This window comes from Melospiza melodia, chromosome 1 (genome assembly GCF_035770615.1).
Source record: "Melospiza melodia melodia isolate bMelMel2 chromosome 1, bMelMel2.pri, whole genome shotgun sequence".
Classification (NCBI taxonomy): domain Eukaryota; kingdom Metazoa; phylum Chordata; class Aves; order Passeriformes; family Passerellidae; genus Melospiza; species Melospiza melodia.
In genome coordinates, this window is record NC_086194.1 from 10,516,590 (window position 1) to 10,532,264 (window position 15,675).

The window sequence follows — 15,675 nt, forward strand, 5'->3', positions numbered from 1 at the left end:
TTTTTTTTTTGTGGCTACTTAATGTTAATAGGTTTTAAAAGGGCATAAACACCGACACATAAAATGAAATTGGATTAGTACAAGTTTGCCTAATTTGTCTTAAATTTTTTGAAAAGTCTATTTTTAGGCACACTTGTGTTTTGTTTTCTTAGAAAAGACACCTGTTTCAGCTAATGTTTCCTTTAAATTCAGTTTCATGTTATTTTTACTAAGTTCAGGAGACAGAATTCTTCTGTTTATTTACGAAATAACACAGAAGAGCAGAGACACTTCCTAGGCAAAGCTGTCACCAGGCAGATCTCCCAACCTCAGCCTTGGTTTGGAAGGACCTCTAGGGGTGAGAAGGTTCCTCAGTGCTGAAGGAGAAAACACTGGAGAAAGTTAAGGGCTTGATTCTTTGGCCAAAGGAGTTTTGCTGTTGACCAGAAATCACCCTTAATGTAAAAGAAAAGCCCTGAACTTTTTATTTATTTCATTCATAAATATAATTTATCATTGCTAAGGAATATAGGACCATTATCATCCCCACGGACTCTTCTTTTTGTTTATTCTGTGGGTGAATATAATCCCATAATACTGCACCTAGGAGCTTCCTCTTTACAGATATAATTACTTACAACTGTATTAAAATTTGTGATCCTAAATTTTCATGATTCATGCGTCACCATTTGAATATTTCATAATATTTGAATATTCATACTCAAAGAACATATCAGAAAATCTTAAACTTTACAATGTAAAATAAGAATTGGACCGAGCAAATGAGTTCAGTGCCTTAGAAACTCTGAATTGAGCAAATGCAAATAGAAGTGGAGTAAGGAACCCTAGTTCTTTCCTTCTGCAAAACTAACTTCAACAAGGCAGTAGCCATTTTTAAAATCTTGTAGTTATACAGGAATAAAGATAAATTGAGATAAAGAAATCAATTACATATTGTGGAAATTTTAACTTTTTCTTATAGGACACTTTTACACATTTTAAAATTATGTATGTAAGAAGAATAAAATTTAGTAAAATACATGTAATAACATTGATATTCCTCATGGTATTTAATAATCTTTATACCAGTAATTAATGATACTTTCTGACATTTTTCCTTCAATTTGCTTTGAGCCTAAACACCATCCAGAAAAAAGATGAGATCAGCAGTGCCATAAGCATCTCTTCATAATAGTAGCTTCATTAATTTTAATTATGCCAGTCAGAAAGTCGTCTTATTCAAAGTTCCCTAACCATCATGGGAGAGATGATGACTTTAAAAATGCACAAACTTCCACATTTTCCTATGTAAATGTGTATCAGCAGATGTATCTGTGAATGTGAACACTCATGGACTGGAATTTAGCAGTTTATTAACATTCTGCAATTAAAGCAAATTCTCTCTGTGCTCTACAAGAGAGAATATCTGCTAATATTCAGTCCTAGTCCTCACTTGAAGTCAATGAAAGATTTTTGCACTTATTTTAAGGAATACTCGTCTCTTAATCACACCTCATGGAAAAATATTAATGAAAAAAGCAGCATAACATAAATAAATTTAACATGACTTACAGGCACAAGGAAACACACTGGTAGATGTCTGCCTTGTGTCAGATTTTGGTGAGAGGCAAGGGCTCAATTTAGACTCACTGCAAACAATGCATTATTCCAGAGCAATGACCCACTCCACAAACATCATAAATGCATTGTTGGAACTCAAGAAATTCTTCTAGCTGTCCTGAAAGACTCGAGACTCTGGCAAGGGGCTCAGAGACCCTGGCAAGGAGTCAAAACCACTTGCGCTTTCAATTTTAACCTATGGAAACAATTACTAACTTTGTGCAAAGAGTTACAAGCCACAAAGGTTTGAGTAAAATGTTAGTGAATTTATCACCAGGTGAAAATGTAGAATTTTGAAGTTTTTAGAATGGGTGTTTAGGAGGCAAAATAGAAGAATCAGGGCATGTACAGTCTTTTGTTTTCTTTTTTTTTTTTAGTTTCCATCTTCTGCCGTGATAGTAGCACTTTTAGGTTAGTCCAAAGTAAAGACAAACTGTCTAACATAGATGACAGCTATTAGAAAATTATTGTAAATAATGTACACAAAGTTTTTAGTATAAAAAGATAACACCACCCCAGAAGCAGTCAGTGTGCCGTAAACTGACTTGTTAGACAAATCTCAAGTCAGAGAAAGAATGTTATAGATAACAGAAAATAAACAACTTTGAGAACGAGAGCTAAGAAATCTTTTCTTCTTCGGTCTTGAAGCTAAGAAAAAAGACTTTCTAACACCTCGAGGTCATCTCGACACCAAAGACCTCGTCAACGCATCCGTTTTCTAAAGGCAGCTACAGCCAAGCGTCACTGCCCGCACTGCCTCAGCCCCCTGGTGTGGGGAGGTGTTTCTGCTGCTCATCCAGGGGGATGAGAGCACTCCTGGAATCGGGCAAATGGGGGATGCCTCCTCCATGGATGATTGTGGGGCCCACAGAACCAGCCAGGGAGAGAGGTCCAGCCCGCCCCTGGAGAGCCAACCCTGAGCCACAATCTTTGTGCTTAGGTTGAGCAGAAAGCTCGTCCACCCCCAGAGGCCCTAGTGCTCATATGTTGATTTCTCCCACCCCATTGGCCCTTCCCCATTGCTCCGCCCCTGCACCCATTCCCTATTGGCTCCCCAGTTTTGTCCCGCCCTCCCTTTTCCCATATAAACCCCTGTTTTTCCATGGCTCCTTTGTGGTTTTGGTCCTGGCGCCTTTTACAGAGGGCTCTGCTCTCAGTAAAGGCTGTTACCCTGTGCAAGGCCAGACAAGGCTCCGGTCTCTTTCTCTTCAGAAGCCTCAGCAGAGCGTCACTCCCAGGGCTGAGAGAAGGACGTGCCTGTGCCCCAAAGCCCTTCTTAGGATTCTTCCTCAGGAAGGCCGTGGCACCCTTCACTGTCAGTCCTCCACAGCAGATGATGCTTCTACTAAAGGCACAAGCTGCAACAGTATCACCACACTTAAAAGCCCTGAGGATCCTTCTCTCCATGTTTTTCTCTTCCTCTGACACTACATATTCAAATCACGCAGCCTGAAACCGGGGCTTTTGTGTGATCTAATAAAGCCTGGCCTAAGATCAGACAAAGCTGTATTAACTGATTCAGTCATTATTTTAAATAAAGTGGACACATTTCAGTGCTGTACATTCACCAGACATCTTGCTGTATATTAATAATGCTGACAGTGTTTAATACCTTTTGACAACAGCAAGGACATGTCTCCAGCTTGTTCAGTCTAGGTAGCAGATGTCAAAGTATGTCAAGGAAAGACTGCAGTGAGGCTTGAGTTGGGTTAACACACCTTGATGTGTATTTCTAGCATGGTCAGATCAAGCTTGCTTTTTTTGCTGTTTGCATGTTGTACTGCCATGAGCTCCACAGAAATATAAAATAGAAAAAAAAGATTCTTATCTAAGTACCTAAGATGAACCTAAAACTTGATCTCCAAGGTTAGCAGCAACTAGTTTACTTGCAGAAAAAGGTCTGGAAGCATATAATAAAGGTTTAGATCTACACTTTGATGACATAACAGCATAGAAATACTTTGTTCAGACATTATCATTGTTGTACTTTAACCCCAGTGGCAAGAAAACATCACACAGCCACTGCCACTCCCTCCCTCCTCCTCCTGCCATGGGGTGGGGAGCACAGCTGGGAAGAAGGGAAAACCTGGGTTGGGATAAGAAGCGTGATGCCCAACTCCATTGCTCAGCAGCCCCTGACTGATGCCCAGCCCATCCCTGAGCAGCAGCTGACAGCTCCCAGCCAGCTCCTCCTGGTTTGTATACTGGACATGGCGTTCTGTGGCGGGGAGTGTCCCTCTGTCCAGCTGGGGTCAGCTGTCCTGGCCGTGCTCCATCGTAGCTCCCTGTGCACCTGCTTGCTGGCAGAGCATGGGAAGCTGAGAAGTCCTTGACTTAGGCTAAGCACTACTTAGAAACAGCAAAACATCAGTATGATCAAATTATACCAAATAATCAACATTATTTTCACACTAAAATCAAAACAGCCCTGTACCAGCTATTAGGAAGAAAATTAACTCTATCCCAGCTGAAATCAGGACAGTCCTATTGATCAAACTGATCCCCCAAAATAATAAATAAGAGCAGTAAAGAGCACTAAGATATAACCTAGAATAAACCAAGGGTTTTGTGTCAGGCACAGTTATTTTAATAATGTTAAGCAAATAATTTATTTTTATAGAACCTTCTAATATGTCATTAACATGAAATAAAAATGGAACATTTTAATTTGAACATAAAATCAATGCAAACTGTGGAAGCATGCAAGATCTTTCAGTGAGGAAATAAGAGGTGACATGTTTATGCTATTTTGTAATAAGCTTCCTCATTTCGGTGCATTTTAAAGCATTGCAATTTGGTACCTGTTAACAAATTATTCAGTATTTCCTCACAGATCTATATCATTTAAATCTTCTCTAGAATATTCAAAGCTGCCCAAAATAAATGCATATCTGCAGAGAGAGATATGCCTCTGTGTGTGCATATATGTATACAATATGTAGAATATGTACAGAAATAAACCCCCTTTAGGTTAAAGATAAAAGTCAGTGTCTTAAAAGACAGAAAAAACCCCCAAAGGAATAAATACTTAGTTGGAGCTATAATAGAAATTCATTCAGCAATGAAGATGCAAGCACCAAACTTACACCAAGGACAGTTTCTACTCTAACACTGTACCTTCAAAACAAAAAGAACACTTAGGACTAACTCTGGGAAAAATATTTTGCCACCTTCCCTAAAATATTATTTAATGTAACCTTGAGGACACTCTCATATACTTCATACCCCATACTGTAGAGCACGTTGTTTTGTGACATTTTTCTGCCCAGAACACTCAGTATCCAAATATTAGGACTTTATTTTTAGCTCTCATAGTTGAAATATTGGAATCAAAAGAAACCCAACAAACTATACTGATTTATGATGAGTAAAGGCTTTGGTTTGAGGGGCTATCATTGAGCACCAAGATCTCAATTCAAGAAGACATCTTCAGTGAAAAGAAGTAGCTGGTGCAGAACCTCAAATGCCTCCTGAAATCTCACTACTGCATGATACTTACATTTTCCTATTTTCTCTATTATTTGTATCGTATATATGATATTATATTGATTGTATGTTTGCCAATAATTTTCCAGTGTCTGCTTTCCCCATCCCTCTCCTGATTTTCATCCTCACACTTTTATTTGCTTTTTGTCAAGGCTTTTGCAAATGTTGCTGCTATATCCTATTTCTAGTTGTCTAGGTTAATTCCTGCAAGTATATTCAATGTTCATTTCATTCACCTCCTTTGGCTTACTAATGAATATGTCAAACAAGAACTGCTTTTCTATTACACTAGTTAATCTTCTGACTGTTTTTTACTACTTGAAATATTATATTTTGGTAATTTCAATTTTTATGTTTTCACCCATTTTCACACCACATGGCAATTCCTGGGTTGAGTGACAATGTTTAAAGTGGCAGTTTTAGCAGTAATACATTTGTGTTCCCAAGCTGTCAGATGACACAGATGTTTTAGAATTTGCCTTCAAAAAAGTTGGGAAAACAATATATTCTCTCAATTTTTCTCTATTTTCAACCTACAGTATGTGTTTGGGCTTTTAAATACAGAAAAAATGCCAAAACCTTCCTGGCTTAGCTGGAATACCAGTGCATATCTGCAAGCCAGACAGAACTGATCTGCTACAGCTATTCCACACATACTAAAATCCAGGGAAAAAACCCAACTGGCTCTCATGAGAGGGCTTAATCCATCTTGGGTAACAAGAATTTTACTGACACTATGAGCTCACCCTTGTAAACAAACTCTTGATCTGTTAGCCTCAGCAAGAAAACAGACAGAAAATGCATAAAACATGATGGTAAAAAACCTTCCCTCGACAAAGAGACAGTATCTGCAAAGTGAACAAATTCAGTTTTCTATGCATAGGGCATTTAGGATACCTTGATAGCTTTCTGAATAACTTGTGACTGCTTGCACAATTTCAAGTCCAGTATAAACCTGCCAATAACTCCAATGACCTAAATCAATTCTATTTTAATTATAACTTTAAGACATAGAATCAACCAAGTGGTGCATGTAATAGTAACAGACTATAGCAGATTATTAGCATTAGGTTTTGAGGTCACTTTTTAAAGATATTCTTTTGCAATAACAAACTTCTAGAAACAACACAATGCAAAACATATGGTGCACCAGCTGAGTAGCACTGCAGTGTTAGATATACAGATGCTTCACTGCAATTACCAACTGTTTATAGCCTTGAGTTTCAAACAGCTACTGAGTTCCACATTCCTGATTTTATCTCATTAGACAACTGCAGTCCAAGCGTATTGCAACCAATGCTATCAAAAATTACTAGAGATCTTCATTAAATCTCATTTTAATTCAGTCTGAGTAAAATGGGATTTATTTAGAAGCAGAATTTGTACTGAACACCATCATCTAAATGAACAGAAAAAGTGTTTTTCCTACCTTATAATCGTCCTCGTAGTCATTATATCCACACGTACTTAAGATGTCAGGAAATATATCCGACCATCCATTACTCGTACAATTTTTGCTAATGTTTCCTGTAAAGCCAAATTAGAGAGTTTAAATTAGAAAGATTCAAAACTCTCCTCGGCAATGAGTCCTTAGACAATCTAACTGTGTCATTAGCTGATAACAACCTAGCTCTTTTTCCTTTGTTTCCTAGGATTCAACCCAGCCATTTCCTCTCACGTGCTTTTCATTCATATTCCTTTGGCTTTTAGTCTTGCTTGGAGTTGCCTTTGTACTACAGAAAACCAGAAGTAAACCCAAGACTTTTCCTTTGGTATAGCAGCTATTTCTGTTACACATCTGCAAAAGCCTAACCTGTTCTGCTGTTTTATTTAAAATACTCGGAAGGGAGCCATACACTTCACTCTGTAAAGGGGCTATTTGTAGGTAAAGTAATTTGAAAGAGAAGTAATTTCAATGAGAGTTGTTCTAAGCTCCTATTTAAGGCTTTTGAGAAGCCTATACCAAGGAATCTACTGAAGACTTACAAAAGCTCTTAGACATTAAGGTGATGACTTGCTGCTACAGCAAATGTTGGTAAGTTTGGTAAAGAAGTTCAAAGGACAAGTTATGTCATAGACTGAAGAATGAGGTAAAGATGCATGCTGAATTTCACCCTTTGAGCCAATACTGAAACAATGTAGTACAGGGAATGTACAGGACATGTGGAAGTATGGCTGGAAAGGAATTTTGAAGATTTATTAATTTCAGAAAGTTTCTGTTTGGAGCTGACAGAAAAAGTTGACTCTTTCTGGAGACGATGTCACACAGATGACATGGGGGCAACCCATGATTCTACTTCTTAATCTAATTAAAATGAATTAATTTTTATGCAATATGGAACAACTTCAAGAAGGCAAAACAGAAAAGCCTCATGTCACATTAAAGAATAGTCATTACATTTATTATAACTTACTATGTTAATTCATAGCCAACTTCCCCCCACATTTCTTAGAGCAATTTCTATATCTATGATACTTGAAATCTATAATAATATACTGCCTTGGTTTGGAGTTTACCACTGGTCTGTAATTGAATTAAAGATTCCTGGTTTTCACCATGGAAAAAGAAATTTACGTGCCATAGGTCAGTGTTGGTCAAGAATAACCAAACTTGTTTATATACACTCCAAACTAAAGCTTTTGTGATCTTTATTTTGTTGATTGGTTACTGGAATTTCTTCTTTGTATAAAGTCTTCAGTGGAAAGTTGTAAATATCCCATAAGTGGTTCACCAGCCAACAACCAAATCTTTCCAGCTAATAAAAGGCCCTGACCTGAACCCACAGTCTCCTCAAAGAATGGGACCACTTTTGCCGTTTGGCATAGAAATGACATTTTTAAAAGAAAATGTCACCTATTTATGCACTGTGAAGAGTCTTCACTTTAAAAGTACATCAAGATTCTCTGACCAGGCAGAGCAGAGGAATGTGTTAACAGAACCACAATTGCGTCAAAGCCAGTTTTGCAAGAAAAAACTCAACGTACTCAAGACACTGAAGTATTTTCTACTTCAAATACTGCAATACCTTCTAACCTAAAGAGAGTTGGGCAATGTTCTATGGAAGGCAATGTTTATTTCTACGCCATCTTTTCATACAATTAAGTATTTCAGATGCCAGCCTTATTTAAAACCTTTAATTTGACACATACATTTGAATAGTAACTTTCTGAGACTAATAAACTTGTAAAATACAGGAAAAACATTATAGGATAATATGATTGCTTTTGCAGTAAAAATTCTTTTAATGACAAGTTACTAATATTCAATACAGAATTAATCATGTGTTATGCTTAAACTATAACAGAGCACCACAGAAGAAATTTAGAGCCAGCTCTCCAAAAGTTCTAAAGGTGAGAAGAAAACTACTTTTTTAAATTCACAATATAAATTGGGAAGTCCTTTAAGAAACTGATGGCATTTAAAAGCCTACTTGAAGTTTGGAATATTTGCATAAAAATAAGGTAGTCTAGATCATCTTGTAGTAGCAAATCTGGCTAAGTAAAAAGAATGAAATTTCTTGTTTGAAGGTATTTTCATGATTTTCCACTGTAAGAATGAAGTTAATTTGTAATGTGCTGTGTATGAATTAAATATACTACATATGCCTGAGCATAAACAATTTATGAAAGTACCAGGATGCTTAGTTAGCTCTTAATTGAATCAATCATGCAAAATGTTTTTTGTCTTCCTTCTCTGAAATTTTAGAAAGACTAGGTTTAGAAAATACTCTTAATTGAACAGGAACCCCTAAAAATCAACCTTGTAAGGTTCCACAAGCAGTAAGTAAACAGGTTGCTATGAAAAAAAGCTGGATCAGGAAAAAGGATAGCAAACTGTAAAATGAAGAAATATCTCAGTCTTGCTGACACTATGGTGATGTGAGATAGGGTTGTAATGCACTGTGAAGGTTTCAGACTTAAATGTTTATTGCAGTTGTTTTATAGTAAAATGAAAATGTTGTTGTAATATAACTAAAGTTTGTGAAATAAACTCCAGGGAGAATGTGCATGCTCTAGCTTTTGGCAAATAGACAGAAGCAGTGTGATTTAATTCAGATTTTGAATTTTTGATATTTATTAGTTTGCCTTGTCTCATGACAACACTTTATTATCTTTGTTTGAGTAATTTGAAAACTTTTATAGATTTCACAACATTTAGCAACGATTACACATACTTTCCCCTTTATAAATTGTTTAGACTATCCATGATAAACTAATCAAGATTCACCAGTTCCAGGAATGAAAACCTTTGCTCATCTGTAGATTGTTTTACTTATCTATTTTTTACTAGAACAAGACTTATTCAACAGTTTTGAGTCTAAAGGTATTTTAGTTGTACCCCAAATTAGCCTCTAAGTTAAAAGTCATATTAGGGGGACACCAATCCCCCACTCCCTTCCCCCCAAAAAAATAATTACATAACTGTGATAACTTTTTCATCTTTCACCAGCTTTTCATGACAATGGTTTCCCACCTGAGCAATGGGGATACAATTTTTCCATCCAGCAGCATTTTGAGATACATGTGAAACACTCTGTGTGCATCATGTATTTTCAAAACCCCCCTCAAATGCCACAGGACAAAATATGATTTATTGACAAGATGGTGCAGAAGATGGGAGACTTAAACCAGTTAAATGTTTCAGCAGTCTGAGACACTGATGAGCTCTTTACAAGTTCCATTAAAAAGCAGAATAAAAGGTTTCATAATAACTACCTTAAATTGCAATAGCAGTAATTTTTAGGTATTATCTGCTAATGTGGGCTCTTTATTCTCATGATGGCAAGGCAGAGCTCCCCTCCTGAGACACAGAGGGAACAACCTACATGTGGCCTGCTGGCAACTGTTAGAGATGTCAGTCAGGCTCAGCTGCCTTAGTAATTAACAAAATAGGTCAAAAAAGAGCAAGCAATGTCAGCAGCTTTGGTGAGTGTCACTGTATCAGAAATATACTTAGTATCTAACTCAAAGAACACCAAAAAGAACACAAAGATGATAATTTGGTCTTTTCACGGTGTATCCTGAACAGCTCTGACAAGAATTTTTAATCTACAAAGAAAATTAAACCCCCAAGTAAACCATTTTTAGCACATTATGTTAAAGAATACCAGAGAGAAGCCAGTGAAAATACACCTTAAAATAAAATACCTGGTTTTCCAGAAAAAAGGCTGAATACTTTTGGGCAAGGGACAGTGACAGTCTCTCCAATCTTCGCAGGACGCCAACAGGTGATGTTATCCCAAACTCCAACACATCCTGAAACAAAACCAGTGTTAACAGCCTTGAAAGCTGGGTTTGCTTATAAAGACCTGGTGAAAGCTTTGGAAAAGATGGTACTTTCCATGAAAACTTAAAAGGAATCATAACAGTCTGCTGATTAATTAGCCAATTTTGAGGTCCGTTTGCAGAATGTCTCATTAAAACAATGTCATTGTGATGTGAGGATGCTAAGAAAAGAGTAAGAAAGATAAAAAAGTAATTCCTGAGCACTGATATGGATTATTAAGAATTGCAAAATTTTGAGAATTTCCTAATCACAGTTAAAATGGAGTTTTCTATCAAGCAGATTGAACATCACAAATAAATATGCAAGAAGGTCATTGGACTCAGCACCACATATGACAGGCAGGCATTATGTTTGGAGAGTGTTAAGAACAATAGGCATGGACCTACAGAATAATCTCTCAAACTGAAAAACAGACATTTGAACAAATAATGTTTCTATATATTGGTTTCAGGAAGGGCAGGGGGGCTTCAAATTCCATAGATATATTTTATAGTGGTAAATGCTTGTTACAATTAGAAAGTAACTTGCTACAGCTTTGCCTGTGTTCATATGTGGCTCAAAGGCTGTGTCTTGTGAATGAGTGTAAATCTCCCTATAGCTTCTATAGGCATTTGGCTCAATTGTGCCCTGTTTAAAGGTGTCTGTTTATAATGCATATCTTCTAAGCTAAACAAACAGCTATGAAAGTTTGTCAACACAAGCCTTGCAAGGACAAAGAAGTAAGGAAATGTTACGCATATTATCTCAGTTCAAGCTATTAAAAAAAAAAAGAAATCGTGCCAAATTCTGTGCATTTATGGCTTCAGATAAAGCATATAAAAATTTTAGTTTGTAATTAATGTTAAAGACAGAAATCAAACTATTATCCCACTGGTGTTATCTCCATAAGATTATTAGCAGTATAAGGGACAGTTTGTTCCTTTCAGTAGAGAACATAAAACTTGGATTGGGAACTGCTCTCAGCCATATTATTTTCAGAATATTTATAGTATTAGCTATTCATTATTAATTTATTCTATGCCAGTGAGGTCATACCCAAAATCAAGCCACATGAGTTAAATGAAACTTGAAAAGGAATATTTAGAAGTTCTATATTTGTATAAAACTTTTAGTGCAATTAAACTTGGACAGCTTGTGTTGACTTAAAATATGCAGCATCCTGCTTTCAAAGTTTAAGTTACTTTCAAAGCACACGTAAACTAGGGAACCAAAGAATGTGTAACAGGACCAGCAGCTGGATTTGTCCCAGGGCTGTGTCCTAGCTGCAGCATGAAGGAAAGCCAGTGGCACAGTGTTCCCATGGGCCTTGCTTTCCTTTGGAAACATCCATCCAAGTGTGATAGCTGTGAGGGAGCCGCTGAGTGGCACAAGAACAAGGTCTGGAGATGATAAATGAAGATGAGAGGAGGGTTATGGGAGAAATTCTGCATTTGATCACCAATTCCACAGAGTCCTCTTTATGCACTTTCCCAAGGAAATGCAATTCTCCAGAGGATTCACTTGCTTATAGGGATTGGGTCTTTTTTCACTCCTCTTAAGATTGTACAGTTCTAAATGCAGCATCTGTTCTATATTCAGAAAGATTATGCCAAAAATAAGGATTACTAAAGGGAGAACTTCACAAAGTTTATCTCTATGTGTAGATAACGTAATGCCTTATCCTCTACTGCCCTGTGTGCTGCATCAGCCTCTCTCGGCATTACCACCAGTGTCCCTGAGAGATCTCTGATAGTGGCTTGGCCATCTCTACACAATTTCAGAGGTTTACACTGAGCAGGTCACCTTCAGAGCCTTTGAAATGGAATTTCAACATGCTTAAGTCCTTCCTGAGTTGCAGTTCTGGGTGAAAATCAAGCCCAAATCTCTATGATGCAGCACCAGAGCTTACTCAAACTAAAAGAATGTTTACCTGAACCAATTCAGGTCATGCTTGCTCCCCAACCGATTTTAAGCCAAAAACAACATCAATAACACGACATACAAGTAATCAGAAAGACAAAGAAACTATTTTCTTCATCTGCCAGCACTCAGAAGTACAGTGACAAAATGAAACTCTTTTGGCTTTGATTGATGGGCTCCCTGAGCCAGCATAAACAAGCCCTGGAGTACACAAGAATAATTATCATCTTGTAAGACCTCAGACATTTTTATTTCAACCCCATTTCCACTAACAGTGAGAGCTGAGATGAGTCATGAAGCTGTTCATGCACACCCATGGAAGGTGATGACTTTCTCAAATTTTCCCTTTTGTTTAATCCACTCTGTAAAATGGTGGCCTTATTACAGTAATCTGAAAACAGCTCAGAGGACTTGTAAATTTTTTCTATGCTACTGTACATTGACTGGGCTAAGGTTTTGCCAAACAGGCAGCTGAACAGCATGGACTTCAGAGCTCCATTGCTGTGTTTGCCACAGAAAACACTTTAAAATCTTATTCAAGCCTCAGTTGGATGAAACATATAGAAAAATTGAATTTCAAGTCCTATTCCTACCAAAATTCATCAACACAATTTGTATCAAATCTCAAAGCTTGCTGCAAGGTTTTGATGTTCAAAACATCACAAGTCAGTAATGATTTCTGGAATATGGTTTTTTCCTTTATTTTTCCCCCAGTATTTTAGGACTTTAAAGTCATTGATGGCCCAGGTGAGAATGGTAGTGTTTCAGATTCCTCAAATCAAATGGATGAAGTAACACCAAAGATGTATTTCCTGCATGTAGACTACATTCAAATGCATCAGAAATCATGTGAGTGAAAATGAAATCGCTGTCACCAGAACTCCAAGAATATTAAGCCTCAATTTATGATTATCTACAGGCTTATTGGTACTGGTACAGGACATCTGAGAAAACTGCTGAGATGTCCTGGAGGCATTTATAGTCACTGAATGACTACAGTGGGCATCTGAATCTAGTCTGAATGCTGAAATAGTATTAATTACTGGTGTAATTACTGCTGGAATTGCAATTGTTTAACAGTAATGCATCTTCTGGGCTTTCAAATCACACCTTTCCTCATCGCCCCCTTCTTCCAATTACCACAGATTTTAACAGTGTTTTATTCATATATCTTCTTTTTCTCTTAGGAAAACATACCCTTATGCAGAGGGGGGATACATTTAACTTAACTTCATCTTAAAACAACTGAAATTAGGCCAGGGTACTTGCTCCCAATGATTGCCTGTTTCTTTCCAGTGACCACAAGGCAGTCTATGGTGCTTTAAATACCACACAGTTGGGAAGTGAAGGTGTGGTAAATGCTATGTAAATGTTTCTGTTTCCCTACATAGAATATCTAACTTGATCAAACTTTGTATTCTCCTCTCAACTGGCTTTCTACGACTCTCTGTCCAACCATTAATGCATTCAGAGTTAGGATTTCTGGACTGTCATCCATCAGTGCATCACTCATAAAATCATTATCTAAATTCTCATTTTCTGGAACTTTTACAAATCTCTCACATATGTAGGCCTGCTTCCTACTGTCTCTGAAGGATATTGATCAAGTCAGATAAAAAAAATTCATATTTTTTGGTTTAAATAAGGTCTTACATTTTAGTTCTAGTAACAATTTTACCAGTAAAATTATACTTTCTATAGCTAGATTTCTATTTCTTTCTGTAATTCACTTTTAAGGCAAAACTTTAATTGCTCCAATGTTTATTTCATGTAATGTCTATAATTTTTATTTATACTATTTTAAAGTATTCTAAGTACCAGATGTACTTTAATGTACATCTTTTTTTTTTCTTTTATGCTCATTATTGGATTTAGTCTCTATGTTTCCACTGTGCTTCAATAAATTCTTAAGCATTGAGTGTTTTTGTCCTTTTACTTTGATGTGCCTGCATAAAAAGTCAGTCCAACATAGATCTGTGTTAGCTCCTCTTTTTCTGTATGTCTACTATTACATTCTTTAGCTTTTTCTTTAACTATTGGGCTGGTTCTGGCTGGGATAGAGTTAATTTTCTTCACAGTTGCTAATACAGAGCTGGTTTGGAACAGTGCTGAACAGTGGGTTTTTGCTTCCCCTATCAAACTGTTCTTATCTTAACATAAAAGTTTCCAGCTTTTACCTTCCCAATTCTCTCCCCAGTCCTGCTGGTAGGGGAGTGAGTGAGGATCTGTGCAGGGCTGGGTTGATCTCTGGGTTTAAACCATTAACAACTCTTAGCAAAAGTAGCAAAGGCAAAAAGAAGAAATGTTCTTCATCCCTGATTCTGTGGTGTCTAGAAGAACACTCCCACAGCCTGCATAGAACAATCCCTTCTCAATGTCTTCATTTGCACCATTCATTTCTCTGATGTGCCATTCACAGAATATCCAAGGAAACAACCAAACTTCCCTGAAATCCTTTGCTCAGTGACTTGCCCAAAAGTCTCTTCTCCAGTTCCTCCAGAGGACACTCAGATGCTACTGTTAGCTAGTTTCAATGAGATCACTTACTTTATTTGAATGTTTGGTCTTTAATGCTTGTCATGCATTTGCAAATAGTTCATAATTAAAGGAAACATAACAGACTATAAAACTACATTTTGTTTCCCATTTTCTTCAGCTTACATAAGTGCTGCCACCCCCACTCATCATGCTGCTTTTTGAGATCTAGTCTTTGAGCAACAGGTTCACTTACCTACAAGTGCTTCTTTGTCTATAAAACCATAAAATACTGGGGCTTGTGCTGGAAAATTTTGTTTATAGACACATTTTATAAATATATAACCACTAGGTGGCACTTTGTATTTGGATTTAAAAATTGTCACTTCCAAGAGAGGTTTAGCATTTTTCAAAACTGTCTAGGCGTGCATAAAACATGAAAAAACAACAGAGTGCTTTGAAAATGAGTCAGAAAGTCGACAGCTAGCCTAGGGTTTATTTTTCAGTGTTTTGATTTTTGTAGTTAACTTGGCAGAGCAGAAGCCATCTCACCTCTTATGGGCAATGATTTCTAGGCTGCAGGTCTGTGTGCCACAGCGTGGAACTTGGGTTGCATGGGAATTATGAACATATATGGACTGACATTCCTTCTGCATTTTCACACAAGTGATTAAAAACAAAAACAGCGAAAAAGAGGTGCTGCACAAGCTGGGAGCAAAGCAGAATTGCTCAGAACGGGAATAGGAATGAGACAGCCCCAAAAAAAGGCTGCCCCACTGAGGATATTTCCCACCTGATTTTGTCAGGGCTCTGAGAGCAGGAACAGGCAGTGATGGCTCTGCCTTCGTCCTCCTCAGAGCCTGTGCCTTCCTCTCCCTGCCCAGCCATCCCAGGGCTCTGCCCACCCCTGGTGCCCTGTGCTGGGCCCT

The 15,675-nt window shown here is 37.3% G+C and overlaps 1 protein-coding gene across 1 annotated transcript in view; it reads right to left on the reverse strand.

The window, feature by feature from the left end:
- VIPR2 (vasoactive intestinal peptide receptor 2) overlaps window positions 1-15,675 on the reverse strand; it is a 50,959-nt gene that overhangs the window by 26,360 nt on the left and 8,924 nt on the right. Inside the window, exons 3-4 of the mRNA XM_063147775.1 lie at window positions 10,234-10,341; window positions 6,515-6,612 (exon numbers count right to left, since the gene is read on the reverse strand). Coding sequence (XP_063003845.1) covers window positions 6,515-6,612; window positions 10,234-10,341 — 206 coding nt within the window. The remainder of the gene's footprint in view (window positions 1-6,514; window positions 6,613-10,233; window positions 10,342-15,675) is intronic.